This window comes from Rutidosis leptorrhynchoides, chromosome 2, assembly GCF_046630445.1.
Source record: "Rutidosis leptorrhynchoides isolate AG116_Rl617_1_P2 chromosome 2, CSIRO_AGI_Rlap_v1, whole genome shotgun sequence".
Classification (NCBI taxonomy): Eukaryota; Viridiplantae; Streptophyta; class Magnoliopsida; order Asterales; family Asteraceae; genus Rutidosis; species Rutidosis leptorrhynchoides.
The window spans coordinates 454,420,517-454,442,150 of record NC_092334.1 but is presented as its reverse complement, the minus strand read 5'-3'; the positions used below and the strand labels follow the sequence as shown (position 1 = coordinate 454,442,150).

The 21,634-nt window shown below is 31.6% G+C and overlaps 1 protein-coding gene and 1 long non-coding RNA gene across 5 annotated transcripts in view; one reads left to right on the top strand and one right to left on the bottom strand.

Annotated features, from left to right (window-relative positions):
- Positions 1-11,937: 11,937 nt before the first annotated feature.
- LOC139892505 (uncharacterized) lies at positions 11,938-15,212 on the top strand. Its single transcript, XM_071875612.1, has 5 exons — positions 11,938-12,105; positions 13,695-13,904; positions 13,986-14,072; positions 14,194-14,327; positions 14,898-15,212. Exons 1-5 carry the CDS (start codon positions 12,022-12,024, stop codon positions 14,998-15,000), a joined length of 618 nt encoding a protein of 205 aa, XP_071731713.1. The 5' UTR covers positions 11,938-12,021; the 3' UTR covers positions 15,001-15,212.
- A 1,324-nt stretch (positions 15,213-16,536) lies between these two features.
- LOC139892504 (uncharacterized) overlaps positions 16,537-21,634 on the bottom strand; it is a 62,733-nt gene continuing 57,635 nt past the window's right edge. For 2 of the 4 annotated variants that reach the window (XR_011774099.1, XR_011774101.1), the window contains 3 exons: positions 17,461-17,633; positions 16,974-17,333; positions 16,537-16,810 (listed from right to left, as the gene is read on the bottom strand). This is a non-coding gene — a long non-coding RNA (uncharacterized lncRNA). The remainder of the gene's footprint in view (positions 16,811-16,973; positions 17,334-17,460; positions 17,634-21,634) is intronic. The other 2 variants (XR_011774100.1, XR_011774102.1) reach the window with 2 other exon arrangements.

Genomic DNA, 21,634 nt, shown 5'->3' with positions numbered 1-21,634 from the left:
GTTCCCAAGACCACTTCAAAAATATTCATATTTTAAACTCGAAGGTTTCAGAATTTAGAAACTAAAATAGTTTCTTTTATGATGTTACACAGATATCGCAAGGAGAAAATTGATTTCCGATGAGAATGATTATGGAATTATCTCCAGAAATATGGAGGATATTTATAATGAAAGATATGATGATATCTTAGAATTTCTAATATCAGAGGATGATGAAGAATATTGTCCGCAAGGGTTTAGATTCGGAAGCAAGGTATTCGTTAATGGCTTCAGCAGATACTGAATAATTTGGATTCTTTGAAGGCAGGTTTAGTCTTTGTGATTTATCCACAGCCTCCTTCATACTTTGCTCAATCCGTTTTCCAGTTCCAAACCTTCTCTTTTTCTGAGTTTTGCCAACACACAATTCTTTATCATCAAACTTTTGACTGTTAAGGTCGTTTACAGTTTTTGCTGCTTCATCAGCATTCAAAGTTATCATAACCGAATCGTTGGTTATCAATTCGAGGTGTTTTCAAAAGTTTGAAGGGTTTTCATGAAGATTGTAATTGTCAAGATACATATGATGTTCTAGAATTTTGAACGAAACAAATTTTTTTTTTCTTTTTTTTCTGGGTTTATGAATAGAAGTGATGTTCTAGCACAGTTTTGAAGTCAAAGTATAGCATTTGAAAGCTGTAAGAATCTAAGAGTGATGTTTTCTGTTAAATCTTGGCTTGGATTCTATTTTTTAAAATCAGAATATGTAATTGAATTTGTATGGAAACGATTGTATATCGCTGTGAGCATAGTTAATAATTTTTAAATCAAAGTTGAAGAATGTACAGTATAACATATTAATTGTGAACTTATATATTTCCCGAGTATTACCTACCCGTTAAAGATTTCACAATTAATACTTTGTACAAAAGAATTTATTTATTACCGTCTTTATGAAAATATATGTATGTATATTTTCTTCAGATGTAATACAAATTTGATGAGTTAATATCATATTAAGCTCATTTGATTTTTGAATTGAATGAATAATCTCTAAAACATTAAGGATTACATAATCTTCGCGGAGTATTTCACTAATGAAATCAATACTTCATTATTTATTCTTATTCCTCGGTGAAGGATGTTGATGCTCGTGGAATTCTTATGAACGTCATAAGATATAAATGATGTTTTCTAGAAAGTTTCGAGTACATCGAAGATAAAAGTGTAAAATCAAACATGTAATTGATTAATACACTAAGTTCATTATGAAATGGAATTCATTGAGTTGAAACAGATATTTGTAGTTAACGATGGTTAAGTTGTTAACGAAGGATGTACATCATAGCATATTAGTAATATGAATTAACCGAGTAGTATCTACCCCTTAAAATTCACACGTAATAGCTTAGTACGAAAAGATTCATGATGGTTTTAAAATTTATATATATAAGATATACATATAAATTCTTTAGATGAATTGAGTTATTACTTCATAACTCATTGATACAATATACTCGTTGTTGACTCGTAATGATGTCCACGGTGCTTTCTTGAACTGAAGGAGCTTGTGATGTTAGAGGTGCTGCTGATTCTGACGATGTTGACAGCACTGACTGTGCTGGTGAGGCTAAGGGTACTGTTGATGTTGTTGGTAAAACAAGTCTAGCTTGTATCTTACACCATTCGGATAAGGGTTTCTACTCTATCTGATTTAGGGTTAAGGCTAGAATAGATAATCTCTAAACTTTAGAAATTACATAATCGCCGTAGAATGTTTCTCCGATGAAGTTATGAATCCATACTTCATCGTTTGTCGTTGCTGGTACTTCTTGGTACCTATGGTGCGTATGATGTTGATATCCGAGGTACAAATTGTGATGTTGAGGCATGTGATGCGGATGTGGTTGTTGGTGGTGGTAATGATCCTGTTGGCGTGGATGATGGTGGTACCAGTTATGCTGCGGGTGCTGCTGCTGGTGTTCGTAACCCTTGCACCATATTCTCCAAAGCCACTACCCGAGCACGAAGCTCGTTGACTTCTTCTATTATACCGGGATGATCGGTGGTTCGGACGATCGGATAAATAAGATTTATAATATGGGATAGTATATAATCATGATGAGATACTCTGGAAATGAGAGAGAAAATAGTATTACAAACAGGTTCGCCGGTAAGTGCTTCAGGTTCTTCGCCAAGAGGGCAATATGGTGGATGGAAGGGATCGCCTTCTTCTTGTCTCCAATAATTAAGTAGGCTACGAACCCATCCCCAATTCATCCAGAATAGGTGATGGCTGATTGGTTGATCCATTCCGGATACACTTTCTTCAGAGTTCAGGTGAATATCCATATCGGAATAGCTGTCGAAATTTAAGGAATTTGAACTAGATACGGGATCCATCTTGTATAATTAGAGAGATGATTTTTGATATAAAATAGATTATAGAATTTAGATTGGTTCTTTTCAATACATAATTTACATATGTATATATAATACCAAAATCCCGTAAATTACGGAGAAATTTTCGGAAGATGGCTGTCAAAGTTTACTGTAATAGATATGCCAAGATATGAATTTTGTCTATACACTATCTATGCAATCAATGCAATAAGACGCGTTTAGACTTAAGATGATAGACAGGTAATTTCTGACAAGAAATGATAAGCAAAACTTTTGACATGCAGACACAGTCGAAGTCCAGACTTACTAATGCATCCTAACAACTATCAGTTAGACACACTTATGCAAGACCTGGTTCACTAGGACCAACGCTCTGATACCAACTGTGACGATCGCTCCAAATCCATATGGATGAACACGTCATTCATCGATTTCATTGCGAGGTATTTGACCTCTATATGATACGTTTTGTAAACATTGCGTTCTTTTGAAAAGGCACACCATAAATGAATATTTAAATCAAAGGTTTTCGACATCTGATGATTTCTACATATATACAATCACCGTAAATAATAGTTTACAATAGTAATTCTGTTGACAATGCAGTCAAAATAAGATACATGATGATGATTTGGTGAATGCAACGTTTCCTTGATAAATATGCCATGTAAGACTCCATGCACATAGCTTGTCTAACATATAAGCAAACAGCGGAAGACTTCTAGGGAACCTGAGAATAAACATGCTAACAAATGTTAACACAAAGGTTGGTGAGTTCATAGTTTTAGTGTTTCGCATAATCTGTATATAAAGGTGGATCACAAGATTTCAGTTGTTTCATCTGAAACGTTTATCAAAATATTCTACGAAATTGAGCACCCTGGTAACTAAACTTAACGTATATATAATTTATACCCTTTGTATAATCATCTTAATAATACACGCAAACCAACGTGTACGCTTCTCAAATAGCATATGTCCGTTAAAAGGCTAGTGCTCTAGTTAAGACGGGGATATCAAGCCCTATGGATCCATATACTACTACTCGCGCCCACCAGTTCTTATAACCGGCAGTTACTAGTTACCAAAGCTAAGGGATTTTCGGTTCAAACTCAGTATAGAATTTAGTATGTACTTATGTCCATTGTTTAAAATAAAGTGCATGTATTCTCAGTCCAAAAATATATATTGTAAAAGCATTTAAAAAGGGAGCAAATGAAACTCACCTTAGCAGCACATAAGGTCATTCATCAAAAAGTGACCGTAACTCAGAATGCAAGATTAACCGTAGATCTCAACCTAGAGAACATATGTTGGTCAATACATGTCTAATAAACTAGGTTGGGTTATAGTGTATCACAATCCTAATGCTCGAGATCGACATACAAAAGTTATCAAAAGTCATTTCAAAAAGTCAATTTTGACAATTGTTCAACAAAACGAGACGTGCCTTATATAAGGATTCATTTACTTGGCTAGTTGTATTTTATCAATCTCATAAACAGGTTATTTAAATATTAATTGCAGATTCAAAAGCAATCCCAATTAACGTTAATTATAATTCAGTTGACCATATCTTTTGATTCGTTCATCGAAATTACGCGATTTCTAAATGAAAAGTTATTGATTTTTCGCCAGCTTTCCAAAAACATGTATATCATATACCTTTTACCAGTAATATATGTATTTAATTCGTGATTCATTATAAACTGTTTAACGACGAAATTTAGCATACAAGCATGTATAAATATATACTCGAGCACTAGACATGTATACAGTATTAATATATAAAAGATAAGATATGAATGCTCACGTATCAATATTGAGATTCAATATTGCAGGAAAGTACGTAGACGCAACAGAGATGATAAATACTAGGTTTAACTTGCGAACAATACCCATGAACATTACCCATAACCTCCATAGCTATAACCTATAATTTCCTTAGTTCTATCCCGTTTGAAGCTTGTTTTGAAAGTGACATGCTCATGACCTCGTCGTAATATTTTATGTATAATATTACTAAAAGTATTAAGATTAATAATAATAATAATAATAATAATAATAATAATAATAATAATAATAATAATAATAATAATAAAAAATACTTACGGAGTAATATGTGTAAAAAACATGCGCAAGAAACCTGGTATTTATAGCCATAATTCCTGATTCTGATGCCCATGCGATCGCATGGGTTTTATGCCTATTTCTCATGCGATCGCATGGCCGTCAGATCCAGCTCACATATTTTTTATTTTCTTGTTTGTCGACATAATTAAATATAATATATATAATATATATAATTTAAATAATTAATTATATATTATATTAAATTCATGTGCATAGTTGACTTGTAATTTTCGTTCCGATGACTCGTACGTTGTCACTCGACTTATGTCCCGGTTCCGGTTTCTCGAACGCATTTTCGTACGCTTAGAAAACTCACAATTTACGTTTAGTGACTCGTACTTTTGTCAAAATATAGTCTTAAATTATCAATAAACTATATCATTCAAAGTGTATCTTAAACTTTCGAGTGTTTTGGTCATTTACTTCTATAAATCATTGTCTCGCTATTTGTTAATATATATATATATATATATATATATATATATATATATATATATATATATATATATATATATATAATAATAATAACAAATCGTTTTATGACCAAGTTAATATATATTTTCAACATTCATAAACACGTTTTAAATATACGTCGTAAGTTATTCATACAATTAATATTCCAACTTATCATATATATTCAAATAAATATTTAAACCAATAAGTTTAATGTACGGTATCAAAAAAAATTAATACATTGTTACGTTTTCAAGTTATAGTATATATATATATATATATGTATCTATATACATATAATTGTTCGCGAATCGTCGAGAATAACCGAAAGGTATTTGAATATATGAAAATAGTTCAAAAATTTTGAGATTCAGTTTTACAAACTTTGTTTATCGTGTCGAAAATGTTACTCATACAAAGATTAAGTTTAAATTTGGTCAGAAATTTCCGGGTCATCACAGCAGGCAGTGAATTCCTTGTAGGAGCATCCTACACGATTTCTTGCGCCGTTAGCTGTATTGCTAGATTCAGAGTTATTGTTGGTATGTAGCGCGGCTTGTACTGCGGCTATGTTTGAAGCAAGAAAGGCACGAAATTCCTCTTCGCTCATATTCAAGGTGTGTCGAGTAGTCGGTGCCATTTCCTTCAAAATAGTCAAATGAAACAAGTTAATCATACAGAATATTAAGAGTAGTCAATAGTATCTCGTAGCATAATATGAACTCATTTATAAAAGCTTTTGCTTCATATTAGCGTTTTATAAGTTTAAATTCGGGTACTACCTACCCGTTAAGTTCATACTTAGTAGCTAATATACAATTCAACTACTACAATTCCATATGAAAAACTGATTATAATAATATATCACATACAAATATTCTTCAAACTTACAACTTCGTTATATTACATATAACATGAAATATAGTACACTATGATACAGAACAGTTTTGAAGATAAATCTAGTTAATACGCAAGTTGTTCAGCAAAGGAAATAAAGACACGTAATTCATAAGTCCAGAAACAAGTCATGCATTCTGGTTTTACTAAGACGACTTCCCATCCTTGGTCTTGTGGAAAATAACCGTTATGACCATTGGCTAGGCAGCATGTTGTAATGTCGTTAAAAGGACGAGGGTTTCGTAATGTCCAACAGCCCCGTAATAATCTAAAAACCTTGTTTCCCACCCCAACTACTGAATCCGTCACTTGTGGGAAAGTTTTATTTAAAAGTTGCAATCCGATGTTCTTTTTCTCACTTTGGTAAGAAGCGAACATCACTAACCCGTAAGCATAACATGCTTCTTTATGTTGCATGTTAGAAGCTCTTTCTAATTCACGAAATCCTATGTTGGGATATGTTGAGTCAAAATAGGTTCTTAACCCGTAGCGTAAAATTGCATTTGGGTTCCCCGCATTTAACGCTTTAAAGAAAAACACGGCTTAACTTAAAGTCTCCCCAATGTGATATACCCCACCTATCAAAGGAAAGCCTTTTATAAACTAAGGCATTTCTGGAAAGTCTTTCAAATGTTTGACAAGTTAATTTCGCCGTAACTAAATGTGCTGATGAATTCTGACCGACTCTAGACAAGATTTCCTCAATCATATCATCTGGTAGGTCTTCTAAAATATTCGGTTGTCTATCCTTAACGTCCATTTTGTTTTTATACTGTAAAATAGACAAGGATTAGATTCGTAATAACAAACAATACAAGTAATTTTTACATAGCACATAAAAGTACAAGCACACTACAATACATTTATTACACAACATGCTCACACCCCTCTAATATGAATAACTGGTTTCTTCTTCTTCGGACTTGGTTCTTTTTCCTAATTTTCTAGGGATATATGATGTTCCTCTAATATGAGCCGTTGTTTTCCACATTGGTTTAGAAAAACCTGGTGGTTTAGAGGTTCCCGGGTTATTGTCACGATATTGGAAATACGGGTGTTGACGGTACATATAAAGTTCATCGGGGTCGGAATCAGATTTCTCTATTTTAATGCCTTTTCCCTTATTATTTTATTTTGCCTCATTAAATTGGGCCGGGGTAATTTCTATAACATCATCGGAATCCTCATCAGGATCCGATTCATCAGAAAATTGGTAATTTTCCCAATATTTTGCTTCCTTAGCGGAAACACCATTGACCATTATTAACTTTGGTCCATTGGTTGAGGATTTTCTTTTATTTGACCGGTTTTCTGTGGTTCCTACTATTCCCCCTTCCGGAACCTCTTCTTCTTCTTCCGGTTCCTCTTCTTCTGGTTCCTCTTCTTCCGGTTCCTCTTCTTCCGATTCCGTTTCCTCTTCTTCCGGTTCTTCGGGAACTTGTGAATCTTGCCAATATATATTCGACTCTTCGTTATTATTAGGTGAGTCAATGGGATTTGTGCTAGAGGTAGACATCTATCACACAATATCAAACATGTTAAGAGATTAATATATCACATAATATTTACATGTTAATAATATATAGTTTCCAACAAAAATGTTAAGCAATCATTTTTAAAGAAAACACGGTCGAAGTCCAGACTCACTAATGCATCCTAACAAACTCGATAAGACACACAAATGCGAATTTTTTGGTTCTCTAAGACCAACGCTCGGATACCAACTGAAATGTCCCGTTCATATTGATTATAAACGTTCCATATTAATTGATTTCGTTGCGAGGTTTTGACCTCTATATGAGACGTTTTTCAAAGACTGCATTCATTTTTATAACCTTTATTTTATCAATAAAGGTTTCAAAAGCAATACGTAGATTATCAAATAATGATAATCTAAAATATACTGTTTACACACGACCATTACATAATGGTTTACAATAGAAATATATTACATCGACATATGTTTCTTGAATGCAGTTTTTACACAATATCATACAAACATGGACTCCAAATCTTGTCCTTATTTTAGTATGCAACAGCGGAAGCTCTTAGTATTCACCTGAGAATAAACATGCTTTAAACGTCAACAAAAATGTTGGTGAGTTATAGGTTTAACCTATATATATCAAATCGTAACAATAGACCACAAGATTTCATATTTCAATATACATCCCATACATAGAGATAAAAATCATTCATATGGTGAACACCTGGTAACCGACATTAACAAGATGCGTATATAAGAATATCCCCATCATTCTGGAACACCCTTCGGATATGATATAAATTTCGAAGTACTAAAGCATCCGGTACTTTGGATGGGGTTTGTTAGGCCCAATGGATCTATCTTTAGGATTCGCGTCAATTAGGGTATCTGTTCCCTAATTCTTAGATTACCAGACTTAATAAAAAGGGGCATATTCGATTTCGATAATTCAACCATAGAATGTAGTTTCACGTATTTGTGTCTATTTTGTAAATCATTTATAAAACCTGCATGTATTCTCATCCCAAAAATATTAGATTTTAAAAGTGGGACTATAACTCACTTTCACAGATATTTCCTTCCTCGGAAATAAGACTTGGTCACGGATCGATTCACGAACCTATACAAATATGTACATATATATCAAAGTATAATCAAAATATAATTACAACCATTTTTATTATGTTTTAAAGATTTGAGTGTATTAAGTCAGCTGTCCTCGTTAATAACCTACAACTACTTATCCACAGTTAGATGTACAGAAATAAATCGATATATATATTATCTTGAATCAATCCACGACCCAGTGTATACACGTCTCAGGCTAGATCACAACTCAAAGTATATATATTTTTGGAATCAACCTCAACCCTGTATAGCTAACTCCAACATTACTGCATATAGAGTGTCTATGGTTGTTCCAAATAATATATATACATGGGTCGATATGATATGTCAAAACATTTGCATACGTGTCTATGGTATCCCAAGATTACATAATATATTAGAATATATGTATAATACAATATAAGTTAGCTAGGATATGATTTGTATAGATTTATTAAACATTTCCCGTAGCTAAAAAGATCAAAAATATCCAATCTTGTTTTACCCATAACTTCTTCATTTTAAATCCGTTTTGAGTGAATCAAATTGCTATGGTTTCATATTGAACTCTAATTTAAGAATCCAAACCGAAAAAGTATAGGTTTATAGTCGAAAATTTAAGTTATATGTCAATTACTAAAGAGGTAGTCATTTCCGTCGAAAGAACGACATCTTGATGACCATTTTGAAAAACATACTTTCACTTTGAGTTTAACCAAGATTTTTGGATATAGTTTCATGTTCATATGAAAAATCATTTTCCCAGAAGAACAACTTTTAAATCAAAGTTTATCATAGTTTTTAATTATCCAAACCAAAACAGCCCCCGGTTTCACTACGACGGCGTATATCCGATTTTATGGTGTTCATCGTGTTTCTAGGTTTTAAATCATTAAGTTAGCATATCATATATATATAGAACATGTGTTTAGTTGATTTTAAAGTCAAGTTAGAAGGATTAACTTTTGTTTGCGAACAAGTTTAGAATTAACTAAACTATGTTCTAGTGATTACAAGTTTAAACATTCGAATAAGATAGTTTTATATGTATGAATCGAATGATGTTATGAACATCATTACTACCTCAAGTTTTCTAGATAAAACTACTAGAAATGAAAAAAATGGATCTAGCTTCAAAGGATCCTTGGATGGCTTGAAAGTTCTTGAAGCAGAATCATGACACGAAAACAGTTCAAGTAAGATTTTCACTCTAAATAAGATTGTTATAGTTGTAGAAATTGAATCAAAGTTTGAATATGAATATTACCTTGAATTAGAAAGAAAACCTACTATAAATAACAAAGGTTCCTTGATCTTAGATGATTACTTGGAATGGATTAGAAAGCTTGGAAGTAGACTTGCAAACTTGGAAGTATTCTTGATTTTTATGAAACTATACTTATGGAATTTATGAAGAACACTTAGAACTTGAAGATGGAACTTGAGAGAGATCAATTAGATGAATAAAATTGAAGAATGAAAGTGTTTGTAGGTGTTTTTGGTCGTTGGTATATGGATTATATATAAATGATATGTAATTTTGTTTTCATGTAAATAAGTCATGAATGATTACTAATATTTTTGTAATTTTATGAGATATTTCATGCTAGTTGCCAAATGATGGTTCCCACATGTGTTAGGTGACTCACATGGGCTGCTAAGAGCTGATCATTGGAGTGTATATACCAATAGTACATACATCTAGAAGCTGTGTATTGTACGCGTATGAATACGGGTGCATACGAGTAGAATTGTTGATGAAACTGAACGAGGATGTAATTGTAAGCATTTTTGTTAAGTAGAAGTACTTTGATATGTGTCTTGAAGTCTTTCAAAAGTGTAAGAATACATATCAAAACACAACATGTATATACATTCTAATGGAGTCGTTAAGTCTTCGTCAGTCGTTACATGTAAGTGTTGTTTTGAAACCTTTAAGTTAACGATCTCAATTAATGTTGTTAACCCAATGTTTATTATATCAAATGAGATGTTAAATTATTATGTTATCATGATATTATGATGTATGAATATCCCTTAATATGATATATACATTAAAATATCGTTACAACGATAATCGTTACATATAAGTCTCGTTTCGTAATTCTTGAGTTAGTAGTCTTGTTTTTACATATGTAGTTCATTGTTAACACACTTAATGATATATTTAAATATCATTTTATCATGTTAAATATAGTGTATCAATATCTTAATATGATACATATGTATTTAGTAGACGTTATCATAACGATAATCTAACTTAGTAATCTCATTTCTTATGTATATCACACATTGTTAATATACTTAGTGAGATACTTACTCATCATAATCTCATGTCAACCATATATATATATATGTCTATATATACCACAACATGTAGTTTTTACAAATTTGTAACATTCGTGAATCGCCGGTCAACTTGGGTGATCAATTGTCTATATGAAACTTATTTCATTTAATCAAGTCTTAACAATTTTGATTGTTTAACACGTTGGAAACACTTAGTCATGTAAATATCAATCTCAATTAATATATATAAACATGAAAAAGTTCGGGTCACTACACCCTCCCCCCAAACCCCCACACACACACCTCTTCATGTTGTTATTGTATAATGAGTTAAATAATTAAAACATTAGTAATGTCACAATCAAACTACCACGTTATGATTTTTCTCATGAATTTTGGTTTTAATCGAAACCGGATGATTTATCGTTATTTGCAAATAAAAACCGAGCGAAACTGTTGAATCAGTTAAAATTATTTGGATTGCAGGAATAATGGGACAACGGATTTAGCAAAAAGCAAGGATATTGAATTGGTAAATAAAATATGGTTAATAAATTTGGGTTTGGCATCTCAACACAATACAAATGAAATTGTGAGGTTTTTGGGGGATATTGTGTTTAATTTGTAGAAATGTGTTGATAAAATTGCGATTGGTGTTTTTTATGAGTGTTTTGTTCACCATCAAAAATTAAAAGGACGAAGCTCTCACATGCAAGTCATGTTATCGTACTTAATAGAATTTGACTAACGTTTGTTAAAATTTGGAATCAACCGTAGAACATCTGCAAACATTAATGACATTAACGTAAAAAAAAAAAAAAAAAAAAAATTAGGTGATGGAACAACAATGGTAATCATGTCTATTTATTTTAACATTATGTATGTATGTGTAAAATTGTTCATATTGCTCCAAAACTATAAATATCTAGTTTAAATTTATGTTAAAATATTAACCATTTTTTACTTTGACCGATTTGGTTACTAAATTCGGTTTTGACCCATCAATTAACATTGACCGTTTAATTAAACAGATTTTTGGAAATCGAAACGGATTGCTCTTAAAAATGATTAATCGGAGATTAATCGGCGAGTAATCGGATTTTTTACAACACTGGTGTATGTTACCTCCAGGGGTAATTTAGTCATAACATGATTTGACATTCGGATCATTAACCTCCGTATTACAAAGATCCGACAAGGGTTTTGCATCCCACATCTTTAGAACCAGTCGCCGGTTGAAATTTTTAGGGTTTTACGTAAATTGATCGGAAGAAATGCAATCAATTTGCGGCAGAATAAGATCGCTCACAAAGAACGCTATTAAATCTCCCCTTACTTTTAATTCGACATCGTTTACGGTTTGTTCTTCTTCATATTTTCGGTCATTTTGTTCTGTTCTAGATATAATTATTTGTTTAATTAGTGTATCATTGTGGTTAATTTGTTAAGGAGTTATGTAATGAAACTCAAAAGCTTGAAATCAGACCTTCAATTTTTGTAACAGATTCTAGGTTAAATAAAAATGATGTTTTCATAGTTGTTATGGTGATGTTGTAGAATACTTTTATCAGTTATGACAGAGCTTCACTTAGTAATGATTAATACCATTTTTTTCTGTTTCGTTATTTACTTTTGTTAATTAGTACATTAATTGGGCGTAGTACATGTAGTTTTCGCTGGTTTATTATTATTTATCAAAGCTCATAGGGATTTTTAACAAGTCTTGATGCTAGAAGTTATGTTTGATGTAGTCAGAATAATCATATTTGGGTCAGTAATGCATTAACCACCTGATATCCAAAATTCAGGGGGGTAGATCAGTCATCAGATGGAGATCAAATACATTTGTAAATTCCACTAATTTATCGTACGAAAATGCCAACGACAGGCATGTGCATAAAAAATTGTACAATTCAAAAACCACCACATTAAACGTGTACAAGTTATTTATGCATCTTAACGACATCCCTTAGGGTTGTCGTTAGCAAATTCCTTGATCTTATTATTGGCAACTACGATGTTATCTTTTTTAGTCTAGTCATATGATGATTAGATTTTATTATAATGATAGCCCACTACCAATTACTATTGATAGAAATGTGATTCACTGCCTTCTATTGTTGATACATTTATATAATCTGTATTATAAAGCCATGTATACAAGCTGGATTAAATGGTTTCGACCTGAACCTTGATGCAAGATGTAGACATCCAGAAATCTGATGTGTTATTAAAGATCCTCTACTTGTATAGTTGTATAAGTACTGAACAACAAATTTGCATTAAGTTTCAGTAATGTCATATAGGTTGATTCGGTGAGTCTGTTTTCTATATATTACTCTGTAATAAATTACAATGTGTTTTCTGCCTCTTGGGTCTTGAAAGTACTTGTACTTGGTATTTACTTTAGACCAATTTATAATATGATTTTACCTCTCATTTCTGGCTTTTGACCGCTGTAGAAATTATGTTATGCTTTTAAGAGTACATTGTACACGTATATAAGTTTACATTATGGTCATTATATACTGTTATTTATTCGTTAGGGTTACATTTTGTCAACCCGCTTTAATATCATGGAAACAGTTATAGCTTTCGGTGTCGTTCCTTTTGATGAACCTCGTGTATATAAAATATAGAGTAGTATATTAAAGAAGGTTATGCCATATTGACGTTTCGTAGATTAGCTACCAAACAAAACTGCTACCGAGAATTCAAATAGTATAATGAAGGTTTAGAGATGTTTTAAGTTACAATCAAAGAAAAGGGCTTTATCTGAATCAGCATAGTTTTATTGAAACTGGCCACTGGAATTATTCTATATAGCTTGGAACTTAGTACTCCGTATATTGTATGTTTTCCGGCACATTTTAGAAGTAGAAAAAAACCCCTACTTTTTTCGTATGGCTTGCAATGAGAATTTTACATTGACTTGTGAATTTTTCAGACCAGAAGTAATGGTTCCATAAGCATACCTGCAGTTGCATCATACTATCGAGAGTCCAGTCCAGGCTTATTTTGGGGTGCGCATCTGGTGCCTCGTTTGACTAATAGGGGCATTACAACAAAGGATGGTTCGCAAGATGCTGCTGCCACTGAGGTTGCACCTCGCATCAAATTCAAGAGGCTCGATAAAACCGCCAGGCACATAATGCAGGCAGGATTTTTTTCTTTTTCTATATTGGTGCATATTTTCTTTATTGTCATTTCTCATATATGAATGTTAGTTCATTTGCAGATAGTTGATAAAGAAGCGGTGCAGGAAGTTAACACACAAAGAGAGATACCTGAAATAAAGCCAGGTTATATAATCCAGTTCAAATTGGTAAGAGACGTGTGTTGATTTTGTGGTGGTGACTAGTTAACGTTCGGTTATTTTGTATTTGAAACTTTGTGAAGGCTGATCTTTCGTATATTATATTATTTTATAATCTATGAAATTATAGGAAGTACCTGAGAACAAAAGACGTGTGTCAACAATAAAAGGAATTGTGATAGCAAGACGCAACGCGGGTCTAAATACAACAATCAGATTAAGAAGGCTGGTTGCAGGAGTTGGGGTGGAAAATCTCCTACCTCTGTAAGCATACTTTCTAAAAATTTGGGAATTGACGGGTTGGGTAACGGGTAAAAGGTCAAAACGAGTGGGTTGACCAATAACATTATTTTTCTTATTAATTAATGAATTACTGTGTCAAATATGATTTACTAAAAGTATACATTTTGAAAATAATCGACTTCTCTAGTATGATACTCCGTTTGTAGGAAGTTTTATGCATTGAAATTCCCAATAAGCATTTTTTTTCTATATATGTTTAGTCGTTTATAAATTAAACTTTTTTGTTAGAACTGTTAGTTTTCATCTATCTTGTAGTGGATCAACTAGAACAGATATTCATAAAAGTGTTTGCCCCGAGGAGGGATCCTAGAATATATCCTATTTATAATTAATGGGTCAAAAATACTGTCTTTAACTTTTATCTTTGTTAAAATCACAAAATTTTAACTCGATTAGTGACCTTAAGAGTATATGATAGTGTTTAAGACAGTTCAGTAGACTTAAGAACATCTGTATGCATACATGAACACAAAGTTTGTTACAATTTCATGTTGGAGATGGTGTTGAAGTACGTTTGTTGGTTGATAACAGGTACTCACCGAATGTGAAAGAGATAAAGGTTTTGGACAAGAAGAAAGTGAGGAGGGCGAAGCTTTATTATCTTAGGGACAAGATGAATGCACTTAGGAAATAATAACCGCCATCTTGCTGGAACTGAAAGAGAGGTAGTTGGAATGGGTGGTGTTGGAGTATATTTTTATCTTTATTTATTAGTACGATTTAAGTTAGAACAAGCTTTTAGTTAATAATTGCAGCAAGAATTTTGTGTTCATTTGTTACAGGCATTTGGCTAGTCTTAAAAACATAGTTATGTGTCTGTATAAACTTGGTAATGGAGTTCAATCTGGATGCAGACTGGTCTATTATCTCTCGAGTAGTTTTTTTTTTTTTTTTTTTTCCTTCTTCTTTTTGGCAAAATAACGAAAACTTTTAAAAAACGGAAAACGTTTTCGAAAAGAAAACGAATTCAACTAGAGATACAAGAGGGAAATCCGATGAGGCTCGAACCTAGAAAACGGCTATCATACGAATTAACTAAACCGAGCGTCATCTAACTTACATCAAAACACTAACTAAACCAAAAACTAAACAAAACAAAAAAACGATCCATGAAGCCAAAAGTACACTACGAAACATAAAACTAATAACAAAACGATCTCTTGAGTAGTTATTATTATTATAACTATTACATTGATTAATGATGTGTTTGCTTGTTTTAGCTAGGAATAGTGTTCTAATTGTTGTAAGGATCAGTTTCTGTATTATTATCAGAATTTCACGAATCATAATTCAAGTTTGATTGTTTTGGCAAATTATTGATCGTAGAGACTAATTGAAATTGAACCATCAGAATCTTAGTCATGAAGACCGAAGACTACCTTATTTGACTTTTGAAGTCAAAGCATAGTTCAAACTTGTTGTTTTACATGTTAGAAACCTTTTAATCTTTACAACAACCCTTCATTTTTTTATTTATTTGTAACATGAATGAGAAATAATGCTAGAACAACAAAAATGTGTTGTTAGAGTTGAATTATTTATCACCTTCAAGGCTTCAATGCTAAAATTCCAGTTTCAAGCTCAAGCGTTCTTCAATTCATAATTATATTATGGAAAATGATGCATGGGAGAACGGCACCAATTCTATACAATAAAGTATCCTTTTAGAATTATATTCAGATTTCATAGTAAAAACTATATTCTATTCTATTATTTATTGTTAAAAATCAATACATTAATTCTACATTATTTAAAGAGTAGAGTTTTATCAAACATGTGGTTATTTAATATCAAATTTAATCGTAATCTTTGAATCATTTCGCACTTAATCATCCCGTTTTATTAAAACAATCAAAGTTTACTTATAAAATCTTCTCACATGTTGGCCGTGAAACCGGTCAATTTAGGGCCACCAAAGAGTCAGTTTACCCTAGTTATAAACTTTGTTTCTCATCTTCTTTACAACAAAGCAAATGTGTGTGTTGAATATGTAATTTACTAGACTTTAAGAGCCCGTGCGTTGCACGGCGACCCTTAATACCAGAACATGTAAATTGTTAACGAATGTATATCTGATCAATATAACATATAAGATATTAATAAAAAAACTCTAGTTATTAATATACTGTTTTCACCACCAACGTTTGCATAATAGTTGTTCATACATTTATGTGAAGTGGAAGTATTATTTTTTAGTTGTTGGAAACATCATAGAAGTAAAAGACACGGTATTTGCAGCAGTACTTGAATAAACATCTTGACTCAGGTTTGAGATTATTTTCTTTTCGAAAGCGTGTTAATCCGTAAGAGACGCAGAGGTTTGGCTTTTTCTTCGATTTCTCTTGTTTCAAACTCCACTTGTACTTAACTTGATCGAGATTGATGCATGTTACTCTTTTGCCACTTCGTAAACCATGTATAAACATCATTTTGTTTGGAATTCGCTACAATAAAAAGTATTATTTTTTATTAGTCTTAGAATGTAATATAACATAATGAATTGAACTAAATCTGAAACTGTGTTACTATTAGTTGATTCAATAAAAAAGTGTACTACTTAATAGCATATTATATCATTAAATAATTATGCAAATATAGTTTGCTTACCAATACGTTTCCGCGCGGTATGACCATTTCGCATTCCCATACACTGACTTCTTTGTGCAAGTTAGTAGGCGGTTCCATTTCAGCAGGCATATAATTTAAAATGCTTGTTTTTTCACAACCATCTTGGTTATATATTATTAACTCTAAGTTTAGTTTATCAAGCGCATAAAAGATAAGACAATCTCCAGTTTGTAGTTTCAGATCAACCTTTAAATTTTGCCAGCCTCTATTTATGATCAAATTTCCTTCAATTATTGATATTCCCAACCTTTTTTTGTAGGTTCCTTGATAATGAACAACAACGTCATCTGTTGGGGTCAACCTCCCTTTGTATGTTGATAGACATTTCTTCTTTAAAAGCTGTTATACAAACAATTTTTTAATAAAAAAAAAGTAATTGTGAACAATAACTATAAAATGTGTGTACTAATCTTTTACAACATAATATAGTAACACACTATAATATAATAATATTGAAATTTCTTACCAATTCAGCTTGATTTATATCATCTATAAATGTCATGAACGAAGGAAATCTTCTGTAAGCTGCTAATTCAAAGATTATTTTTTGAATTTCCAAGACTTTTGTCCATTTTTTGCTGATGTTAAAAAATTTTTTGGGCACCATATTTCTTGAATAGATAACCAATTCGTAATTGCCTTAAAACATTATAAATCAACAAAAACCAACTGTTGACATTGTATATAAAAAGGAACACTTCTATTTCAGTAAAAGCAATTTAAAAAATTGTTGAAATTAAGTCAAAGCGTTATTATCATAGCTACACAAAGTATTGTGATTTTTATGGGTGATAATGTAGTTCTAATGAGGCTAATAGATAAGTTGAACTAATTATAACCTTTATATGTTGATTGAATCAATTTGGTGGTTTGATTTTGATCATTTTCTCCAGATAAGAGTAATCTCAGTGAACTTAAGAGTAACGTTTATTACCTATTTTATATATTAATATATATGTATATATTATATTAATTCAACACATAGAATGTATTTGACAGATTCTTATGATGAAACAATAAGAAGTTTTTTGTATGTACAAAATAATAAGATGAAACAATAGCTGTAGATACACAATAGCTATTAATATGGTGACATTTTGGTAGATAAACAATAACTGTAGAAAAACACAATAGCTAAGAACTTCCAGATTACTTTTATAGCAAAAAGTTACATGACCCATTTTGACAAAACCCAAGTTCCACTTAACCGTTTGACCTGAAAACTTCCGGAATTACTTAAAAACATATTTCGGGTACGCTCGCAAAATATCTTTACAATCGGGTCAAATCTTGAAAGGACCCGTCCTAATCCATCCGGACGAAGTCCATATCGATTATAAACGATTCACAACAGTTGATTACATCGCGAGGTACTTGACCTCCCTATGATACATTTTACAAACATTGCATTCGTTTTTGAAAGACAAACATCTAAAGTAGGCAGACATGCATCACATTTCATAATATACCAGACTATCAACGACTTAATAATAATCTTGATGAACTCAACGACTCGAATGCAACGTCTTTTGAAATATGCTATGAATGACTCCAAGTAATATCTTTAAAATGAGCAAATGCACAGCGAAAGATTTCTTTCGTACCTGAGAATAAACATGCTTTCAAGTGTCAACCAAAAGGTTGGTGAATTCATTAGTTTATCATAAATAATCATTTCATAACTTTAATAGACCACAAGATTTCATATTTCCATTTCTCATAAACATAAGTCCCATGCATAGAGACAAAAATCATTCATATGGATTGAACACCTGGTAATCGACATTCACAAGATGCATATAGAATATCCCCATCATTCCGGGATCCTCCTTCGGACATGATATAAATTTCGAAGTACTAAAGCATCCGGTACTTTGGATGGGGCTTGTTGGGCCCAATAGATCTATCTTTAGAGTTCGCGTCAATTAGGGTGTCTGTTCCCTAATTCTTAGATTACCAGACTATATGAAAAGGGGCATATTCAATTTCGATCATTCAACCATATAATGTAGTTTCAATTACTTGTGTCTATTTCGTAAAACAGTTATAAAAGTTGCGCATGTATTCTCAGCCCAAAAATATAAAGGGTAAAAAGGTAAATGGAACTCACTGTACGATATTTTGTAGTAAAAATATGCATACGACGGAACTGAACAATGCAGGGTTGGCCTCGGATTCACGAACCTATATCATTTATATATATATTAACACATATACTTGAAGTCGAATAAATTTATATATTATTATTATTATAACTGTTAGTTTTAGTAATTCATGTGTCTCATTATTAACTTAAATATATTTACTTTATATACTTTAAATAAATAAATTTTTTTTTTTTAAATGTAGTTTTATTAAATATAGCTAACTTTTATAATAATAATATTAATAGTAATATTGATAATAAAAATAATATAGTTGTAATATTAATAATGGTAAAAGTAATAACAATGATAGTAATAATACTAAAAATGATAAAAATATTAATAATAATGTTAATACTAATAATAATGATGATAAAATAATAATAATGATCCTAAAAATATTAATTTTAATAATAATGATAATAATGATAAGAATAATAATGATAAGTAAATAAATAAATAACTACCTCAAAACATGCTTTAAAAATAAGATGTCACCAGCAAGAATCGAACCCGCGACCACTCGAATTGCACAAACACACTCAAACCATTACTCCATTTCAGTTCATCTGATTAATCTCAAACTTATATTTACTTAACCCGTTTTAATTCAATTTTATTTCCTTCTTAATCTTAAAACCCCATTTATCATCATCATATTATTTATCAGAATCAAGATCATTATCATTATAACATTCGTTCATCATCATCTTCATCATTATTACCGTCACCATAATCTAACATTATAACCATCATCTTATTTATGTATCATCATTATAATCCTAAGCTAATTATTCAGTATTATTTTGGCCCAAGAAGTAGAAACATGGCAGCCCAATTGCTTATTTTGAATAAGCCCATATAGCAACTTTAACAAGCCTAATTAGAAACTCGTGGGCTGTTGAGTGGTTTCAGGAATGTCGACTGGAAATAAGAAAAAAAAAATCGGCCGCTAGTTGCACCAATTTCTCATCATTATCACGTGTTCTTGGATGCCCCATATGTTCAACAAAATCCCGACAGGTTCTTCCCTTTCTACTTCTTTTCTTGCTAATTAAAGTCTCAAGCATATTAATTACTTTCACATCATCATTCCCTTCATTACTGCAGTAGAAACAGAAAAGGGTTCGTACAGCAACATTTTCAGTCGACAATAGGAACAAGAAACAGAAAAATAGCGGCTAGTAGCAGTGGGATAAAGAAAGAAACATGGAAGGTGGGTTGGGTTGTTGTGTTCGGATCAGGAAAAGAAAATAGATATGTGGTGATGAATTATGAAGACGAAGCTGCAGCTGGGAACATAAATTGAAGTGGGTTTGTGTCTGTGTTCTATGATGACGGTTTGGCTGTGCAGAAGTAGTGATCCGATTGATGGTAGCTCGACCCAAAACAGAAAAACAGAAATAGAAGTGACGCAACAGCGGGGTTTGGTGTTGGGTTTTACATGGTGTTCTTGGTGATCGATAATTAGCAAGAAAAGAAGCAAAAATAGGTGGCGGTTGTGGTGGTTTACACAACAGAAAAACAGCAGTAGCAGGAAGTAACAACCGGTGCAGTTTGGTGGTGATGTTGGGTGTTATCCGATGGTTGTAGTAGGTTAAAGAGAAGCAGTTAGGCGAGTGGGTTTCGTGGAGTTCTTCGGACAAACAACAACATAACAATAGTATAAACAACGAAAGTTCGAGCATGGTGAAATGGGTGTTTGAAGATGGAGAATTGTATTGTTGGTCGATGGTGGGAAGAAAACATGAAAGATGGGTTTCTTGGTGATGGGTTAGTACATAGACATATAAAGCAAAAGAAGCAAATTAATTGCTTTAGTCTTTTGGTTAGTTGTATGTTAGACAAGAAAGAAAAGCAAGGAGAGAAAATATTAAAAGGTGATGGTGATCATTCATATGGGTATCAATTATGAATAACTATAATACTCCGTAATATGATTGTGAGGGAATGAAACAAAAACTAATACAGTAATCATACATGTGAGTACAGCTCACAGATACAATTATTGACTGCCGACACTATTTCCTTTAATATATTCGATCCCGTGAATCACAGTTAGTTCATGTATCACCCATCTCAATTAAATATTAATCAAGTTGTTGATTGATGGAGATAGACAGGAAATTCACGGGTAAAATAGAATGTGAAGAAAAGAGGAAAACAGACAAGGATATAAATATCCGATTATTTATATTTATTATTTATCATATATGATATGATATATTAATAATAATAATTATTATAATTACATTAATAATAATAATAATGTTAATAACTATATAATAACTTATAAATATTTTCATAAAAAAATAGATTTTAAATTTTTTTTTTTTTTTTTTTTACAAACAATAATTATAATTTACAATATACATATAATAACTATGTATATATATTATATATAGTACAATATATAATTTAATATATATATATATATATATATATATATATATATATATATATATTGATCTACAATTGTTTATATATAATTATTCG

Bases quoted from the DNA above. Each gene is read 5' to 3' on its own strand.
- LOC139892505 (XM_071875612.1), top strand. From the start codon at position 12,022: ATGCAATCAATTTGCGGCAGAATAAGATCGCTCACAAAGAACGCTATT. The intron at 12,106-13,694 runs GTTTGTTCTTCT...TGAATTTTTCAG, and splicing joins TTAATTCGACATCGTTTACG to ACCAGAAGTAATGGTTCCAT. The intron at 13,905-13,985 runs GCAGGATTTTTT...GTTCATTTGCAG, and splicing joins CCGCCAGGCACATAATGCAG to ATAGTTGATAAAGAAGCGGT.